General features: G+C 41.0%; 1 protein-coding gene across 1 annotated transcript in view; it reads right to left on the minus strand.

Annotated features, from left to right (window-relative positions):
• The window catches only part of LOC133995093 (E3 ubiquitin-protein ligase UHRF2-like), a 34,271-nt gene that overhangs the window by 11,816 nt on the left and 14,119 nt on the right, over nt 1-8,336 (minus strand). Inside the window, 3 exon segments of the mRNA XM_062434380.1 lie at nt 57-243; nt 356-465; nt 609-827. Coding sequence (XP_062290364.1) covers nt 57-243; nt 356-465; nt 609-827 — 516 coding nt within the window.

An 8,336-nucleotide genomic window follows, 5' to 3' on the forward strand; every position in this document is an offset into this window, starting at 1 on the left:
AAATTGACTGTGCAGTGCCAGATCTTGGAGCTAATTGCCGAGCTCCGGTCTCTCACCAGTCCTCGTCATCCGGGATGCTGGCAAGTGGCGGGTTGAGGCAGTAGATGTGGAACGCCATGTTGCATTCGTCGCACAGCAGCTGCATGTGAGCGTCCTGTTTCCCGCCGCACACGCAGCAGGAGCAGAAGCGACACTCGGCGTCCGGGTCAGCCTTGCAGTGCTTACACTCGGGCCCACTCTTCCCTGGATTCAGCAGAAGGAGGAAAAGTTCATAGACGCACGCACACACATAAACAGATATGTTAAGATATTATGGTATGGTTGTACTAAAAGCAATATAGGCTCTGCTGCATACGTTTAAATTGTCCATCTGCGGCCGAGAGTGGACACGCTCCTGGTTTCTCCACCTGGTAGATTTCATCCAGAAACTGAACTTTGCAATCGCCAATCACGTCTCCAGGACCCCTGCAGGGAGAGGGCGAGAGACATGGACACAAAAAAAGGAGGGGGCGATAGGAAGCGAGAGCCGGAGATGAAAAGACAATAATAGGAAGCCAAAGAGAAAAGAGTCCCACCGTCCTCTTTCCACCTAGGAGGAAGATCCTCACCCCAGGAGAATCTTGACTCGGAGCTCTTTGTTGGTGCGCGTAGTTTGGTTGAGGGCCTGAACCTCAGCGTCAAACCAGAAACCTCTCTCGTCTGGGGTCTCCAGGTTGTAGTTGACCATCACCTGCATGCCAACCTTTAGCTGGTCCCATTGCAGCAGGGTCCTGGCACGAGGCCGCACATCCACCGGTCTCATTTCCACCACACCGTTCTCTGGGTAGCTGGGATAAGAAGAAGAGGTGAGGCAGGGAGAGAGGAAAAGGGGGTTGTAGGTGTGTGAAGTCATCCTGATTTTATGTCTAATCCACATGAAAATTTTGCAATATTCAAACTAGCAAAAAGCAACTCTTCACAAACTATTTCACAGCTCAATGCACAAAGTGAGACACTTCTCCATTAATAAGTAATACAGGCTTTTCTGTGCAGGAACATCAGTCAACAGAAGCCCTCACAAGCACAGACGGGCAAAACTATCTTTAATACAAGTTGATTTTTTGCACAACAAGTCAAGTAAATGTTGAGACCAGATGAAGTTCTGACCAGAGCCACAGCATGATAATAGTTTGACTAACAGTTCAAATTAATTATTAGCTTATTCGAGCGTGATTTCAGGCCCCTGAAAGATGTTCGTCATCAGTTTAGAAAAACAAAAATTATGTTATTTTTTTCTTCATCAATTTGATATGCTACAAAGTTCATACACAGGTTTGTTTATGAACAGAGCAGCTTTTAGTTATACAAACTTGACTAGAAGTGAAATTAAGCCAAAAATACTATTACCAATAAACTTTGAAGTCCAGCAGTTCAGACTGGACTACTTTAACACACTATGTCTACACGGCATATTCCACAGATTAGAGAAGATTTTATTTTATACAGCAGCTTTGACACAGTCTATAAGGATTCCTAATAGAAAAATGCATCCATTAAACATTAACTTTCCTCTACAAAACAAAACTAATTCACATACTGCAGATTCATCATTTGCATCTAAATACCACAAGACTCAGAAAAACTGGTTTTGGAGCAAATAACGATGAAGGATTTTTACTACTGTGGCCTCCATCCACCTCTCCCCATTAATCTACACGGAAAATAACTGAATATGGCAACCTTGCTGCCTTCAGCAAAACACTGGGCTAAAATTGGACTTGCCATTTCCAAGATATTATGTATGACTAACATATAGACAGGACTAAGCCCCCAACTGGAGGCATTGGAAGCAAGAAAGAACAGAAAAATGATAATCTTACTTCCATAGCAGCATCATTACATTCACTGTATAATACTGCTTGTGCTCTCTGACCAAAAGGCACGTTTGAGACGCCAAGAAAAATCCAGGCCTGACATGACTCAACGAGAAGAGACAGACTGAAGTATGATCAGGCTTGAGTCATCTACATCCTGAGCACAATTTCTAGGAAACCGCTGCACAAACTGCCCCACTCAACAGCAGCAGCTGGGTGAGGAAAGGTGAGGTGACCAAAAAGGCAAGATAAACATGTAGTGATTACAGGATTAGGGTGAAGAAAATGTCCAAAGAACTTCAGATATAAATATGAAACGTTTCATGAAACAGAAACAAACTTGATGCTTTCTGATGCTAAAAAAGCATCTTTGTTTTTTAGAATATCAAGTGTCCATAAACCACCAGCACCCTCTGTACAATTTAAAAGGTTCCTCCTCTGCCAAAAGAAAATGGGAACAAGTGTGAAGTGTCTTCTTGTCTAGCAAACTTGGATCGGAGATGTAGTGAGGTTAATTGCGCAGGTTTCCTGCCTGCCAATCATCATTAAGCTGCGTGAATCAGGCCTGACTACAGGATGAACTGACAGCTCGTTTGCTTGCCAATAGCTCGATTTATGCTTACAAAGGGACAACGTGTTAGCAGCCTGCACGGGTCCGCTCACAAAGTGGGAGGTGAGGGGGGGGTTGTGTGTGCAGGGAAGCAGTGTATGTTTGCATTTTTTGGGTGAGGAGGGAGAAGCTAAGCCTAAACCGGGCACTTTCTCAGACAGTCTGCACTGATGCAGAACCGATGACGGCCTGTTGGGCTCTGGCTAAAAATCACAAATGCTAACTTACAATGCCCCGACATTTTAAGATGTTATCCTAGCAGACTATGCACTTATGCTTTGCTTTCTTACTGAGAAGACTACGCTGCATATTTCGAGCCACTGTAAATTGACCGGACAATGCAGAGACAGAGGTAGACTGTAAGACTTGTAGCACACAAGTAGCGCACTCCCAGGAAGAATAGGCCAGGGCACAGTGCAGGGATTTCCTTTTTTAGGCCCAAGGGATTACTGCAGTTTTGGGTAAGGTGGGGGTGAAGGGGGGGCTACATGCAACACAAACACACACAGTCACAAGCCAACATGTACATGTGAACACACACACACACACACACACACACACACACAGGAGAGGAATATCAACCTTGGAGCACAATAGGACTCAGCATGAACAGACCACACAAGCTCCAACTGTCTGCACTGCCGTACACTCGCCCTCATTCTGAATGCACCAGGCAATAAAAAATATAAAAAACAAATATAAAAGAATAATATTGCAAGCTTAAATGTCTTACAAAACCCCGATCTGATATAGAATGACATTTAATTTAATTAGTGTGGACATTTAGGGACTGACCTACAATGAGCAGAAAGGTAAAATACTATTTAATTCCTTTTATACACATATAAAAAGGCAACAAAATCACATAATGGATGCACTACAATTATCTTAATGGGGGAAACATGACTGTCCACTGTCTCGGATCAATTGAAATGAGGCTGCTGGCCCTGCAATGTGATACATTCATTACAAAGCCTTTGCTGGTTTTATCTAGGTTATATTTCCCTGCACATCATCATAAACTCTATAGATTACATACAACAACTGTGATATTGTTACTTTAAATTCCTTATATTTCTTTTTTTCTGAGGATGTCCTTGCTGACCCAAAACTACCAACTAATGACTCTAGTTCAGAGTGACCAGCATACGACGGCAAAACAAAATTCCTTCTAATAACTCATAAAAAGCACAACATTTCTGTCCAGATCTGAGATCAGATACAACCACAAGAACAGAAAGCACTGGTCTGTATTGTGTTGGATCATTTTAGCCCCTTGGCAACAGCTGCCACACATTTTGGCGGTGACATCAGTACTTCGTGCAACTGCCCATGGTTGATGGGTGGAGGCTCCTCTCTACAGACGCTGCTTTCAAGTTCATCCAGAATTGGTAATGTGTGGTCGCCAGATCGTTTATCTGATTTGACCCCGACTATCCCAACGAGTCTGAGGGTCTGAATGTGCAGTGTCAGTGTTTAAATGTCCACACAGAGTTAACTTGACTGTCCGCCTACACTCTCACAGTGGCTAGACTCAAAGCCTGGTATTAAAAGGCAACATTTCCTGGAGTTGTGGGAAGGAGGAAAAAAAAAGAAAGGCCAAAATAATTTCTGTGAATACAAAGTGCGTCTAAATGAAATGTATAAACATATTTGATCAGTTATGAAGTGGAGACAACAGAAATTATCAACAGAAGGGCCCTCACAGTCTGTTCTGAAACCATAATTATGTAGCTGAAGTCCCTGTAAAGACGGAGAAAATGAAATAAGAATTCCTCAACTTGCTGATAAGCAGCTCAGTTGAAAACCAGTGACACTAAACACGCTATCTGAATATAATTACTTAACTGTAGTGAAGCAAAGTCACCGCAGTCTCTTAATCTGGGCTCTGTGAGTAACTGAAGCCAAAATGTGAAGCTGCAACTTCATTAAAAATTTGTATCACACTGACTTTAAAGGGGATTCATTCCAATGTAACAGCTCACACTTTCACCAGCTTCCTCATTTTAAGCTGTAATAGAGCAACCTGAATTCCTCCAAAATCAATGAACGCTATCATAACTTGTAGGTACTAATGTTTTACATTAAATAATCTGATTAAGTTATGGAAGTTTTCAAAAGCACTTAACATAAACATTTGATTTTTATTCATTGAAAGTATTTTTTGAGATAGTGATTCCTCAGATTTGGTTTATAATACAATTCAAGATTTCCACCTCTGATACCCCCCTTTGGTGTCACCATGAAGAACATCTAGCAGGTTATGAGTGTGCAGATAATGAACAGATTCACTTTTCTACAAACAAAAACAGCTGCTATAATTGCACAGTGATCACACAAAGTGACTTCAAACAGTTTTGACAAAGATACGTGTGTACGTACTGAGGCAGGGTCTTATATGGTTGAACATTCGGGTCCTCTGAAATGATGCCAACGCGGAAGTAACTTAAAACTGCATTCTATCAAAAGGCCACCAGGGGGCGACCGTTTTGGTGTCAAAAGGACTTCCGTCTCTATACAAGTCAATGGAGAATTCACCAACTTCTCACTTGATTTCTAACCTCAGTAAACGTTTTCCAAATGTGTTTATGGTCTCAATCGCTAGTTTAAAGCCTTCTTCAATGCAGTATGATGTTCATTTGGGACATTTTGGCCTCCCTGATTTTATATTTGACGATATGCATTAGGGCGTGGCTACGTCGTGATTGACAGGTTGATTGGTTCACAGGTTCAGGAGGGCGCCTCATGCTCCTCCTGATGCCCATATAAGTAGAATCCGTGTTTTTTTTTTAACCCAGCATGCACCTGAAATTTTCAAGATGGCGCTGCTCAGATCCGATACTATTCGCTTCCCAGCAGCAGTCCACAAACCAATGGGTGACGTCATGGATGTAACGTCCATTTTTATATACAGTCTATGAGCAGGACGCAATCAGGCTCAGTGTAACCAGAGATACAACACTGATGTTACTGCTTTATGAAGCGATGTTTGTCTTTATGGAAACAATTAATCCATCTCTCCAGATAGAGAGAACCTATGGTTGAATTAATGTATGAATTAAAGCTAGGAGGTGCCATCATGAAACCAAAACAATATAAAATACATGTCCCCCTTTTTGGTGTCAGATTTTTTTCTCAGAGAACACGTGATGAATAATTTACAGAGCATATTATATTCTGTAGCAGACAAAATAGGCAAATTAATTTCACAGTATGCCATGAAAGCATTACCCATTATGCATAATTATACCACATTAAGCCATCATTTACATTATTATTTACACCTGTGCTTTCCTACTGTGAAAAGGGTTAGGATTAAATATGACCACAACATCTAGCATATCACTCAGTATATCTCTAATAACATCTCAGCCATCTAGTATTGACTAATATCTTTTTTTTGGTCAGGATCTAGATATTACTCAACAATAAAACAACAAATGCTCTGTGCCAAAAAAAAAGGAGATGGGAGACGGGGGGCGGGTGAGAAAGAGAAGTGAAACTAAACTTTGTTTGGCTCTCTTATTAGAAGTCTCTCAGCAGTACTCGGGTAGCATGCAAACTGCCACAGCTTTAGATACTTGTAACCAGTCCCTCACGAGTCATTTTCCAATCGTAGTAATTTACGCAAATTCAAGAAATCGCAACAATATTTTCTTGCATGAAATGGCCAAATCAACAGACCGATTGTGGCATTTGGTGTTTAAGTAACTTACTATATAAACTCCTGGAGGCCCTGTGTAAGATATCTTCATTGATACTGTATGTGGATCCTTGTTAATTAGAGTACAGAGCCCCTTTAAGAGGCACTTAAGCCTCTCTTTTAAGCACAACCATTTAAACGGCTACACATTTCTCACATGCTGTGCAGGGCTCAGGAAGGAAATAGGCCTTTTTCACAGCAGACAACTTCTGATATGTCTAAGTAGGAAAAAGCTTTGGTGTAATTAATAATATTAATGATGGCTCCGTTATATTCAAGTGTCCCAGTGAGCCGTGACAGTGAACCAGAATGTGCAATACCAAGAACCTGAAATTGAAGCAGCTTAATGGAATTCAACCGTCATTAATTTTACTATTTACACCTGTGCCTTTCCTAGTGTGACAAGTAAAATTGTCCTCTGTGGGGCAGTAATCTCAGAGCAGGAGGTGACAGTGCTCCTAATAACCCTGCCAGCATGTGGGTTCTTACATTTCGTCCGGGTTTAAATTATTTCATTTGGTTTTAAATTATCTCACAGGATCCACATTTTCTTTTTCAGACATCCAGTTTTTTAGTTTTTGATTTTTTTTTGCAGCTGAGGCACATACATTTGCTTTAAGATGCTTAAAATAATGACATTATAAGACATTATTAAAAATCAAGATGCCAAATTCTATCTGTGTTTGACAAATATAACAGTCTGCTTGAAAACCACATTAACTTATTAATTATATTTGTCAATTTAACGTCTATATTTGTTACTCTCTCTACTCTCTCATATGCTGAGCTCAGTAAAGATTTAACCACAAATCTAAAGGGCAATAAGGATGAAATCATATCAAGATATTTTTGCCCAAATACCTCAATATTGATATTCGACAGCAATATTGTAGAGATGACTGTTGGTGCTTTCACAAAATATTTACACAATGCGACTGTTGATAAATAAACATCAGTACTGTGGATATAATGACTATAACAGCCCGGTAAGTAAAAAAAAAAGAATCCCATCTCTTTAGTGTAAGACAGCCTTTAAAACCAAGAGAAAACACTTCTGCCATATCACATTACAATATCCAAAAAATCTGAGCGTCTTGTTATAGAGCAACAAACACATACACACACACACGTCACCCCCCCAACATGTCGCTTTGATTTTGGGGCTCATTACATTGTAGAAATGTAGAAATGCTGTCCAGAATGGATTCATGCAAAAAACATGGCGGTTTGTAGAGCTGGTTTCCTTTCTCAAGACTATGCAGGCAGGTGTTTACTGGGGGGGGACTGTGCATGTGCATGTGCATGTGCATGTGTGTGTGTATGCATGTAAGTGTTGGGGGGGGCGGAGCGTTCTTACCCACCCTCCACTTTTCTCTGGCAAACAAGATGATGGAAGAAACCTGGAATGGCGCTCAGGACAGAGACGGATACCACGCATTTAACAGAAGGCAAAAAAAAAGAGCGAGACTGCAAGAAAAAGCTTTCACCAAAACACAAACCTGATGATTTAGACCTTTTTATGTTTGCAGCTGTGGCTTCTCAACAGCACACAAATTAGGATTTTATTTGTGGCGCAGTGGGTGAGGACGTAAATCACGTATTACTGTGACATCCTAGGTTTATAACTAGCCTGGGACCTGTGTAGTCATTCATCTCTTCCTTTCTCTCCCTTCCCTGCTGTTACCGATCAAATAAACCAAAAGAGGCCGATGAGGCTAAAACAATAACCTGAACAAACAAACAGATAAATAATTAAAACCATTCAATTTAAATAAAAAGGGGTTTATAATATTGAATTGTCTCTGCTGGCACACTCCTGTCCCGTTGCAAATGATGAAACAATAAATAAAAGCAGCATACCGGGGAATTGGAAAATTCTGAAATGTCAAATGGGAATGATATCTGCCTAAAATAAAACACACATTGACTGCTCAACAATCCTTGATACAATTCCTCTGGCACCACGTCCCATGACAGAAGCACACATACACACACATATGCACACAGTACGGTACACACAGCGAGGACGCAATGTCTCACCGGTGGCATGTTCACAGCAATTACAGACAAAGCTGAGGGAGGCAAGCAAAGAAGTAATGCTCCTGAGAACTCATGGGTTACCATGGAAACGTCAGCTTCTGAATGAATTTGCTGGGAAAAAAAAGGGGAG

Source organism: Scomber scombrus, chromosome 15 (genome assembly GCF_963691925.1).
Source record: "Scomber scombrus chromosome 15, fScoSco1.1, whole genome shotgun sequence".
Classification (NCBI taxonomy): domain Eukaryota; kingdom Metazoa; phylum Chordata; class Actinopteri; order Scombriformes; family Scombridae; genus Scomber; species Scomber scombrus.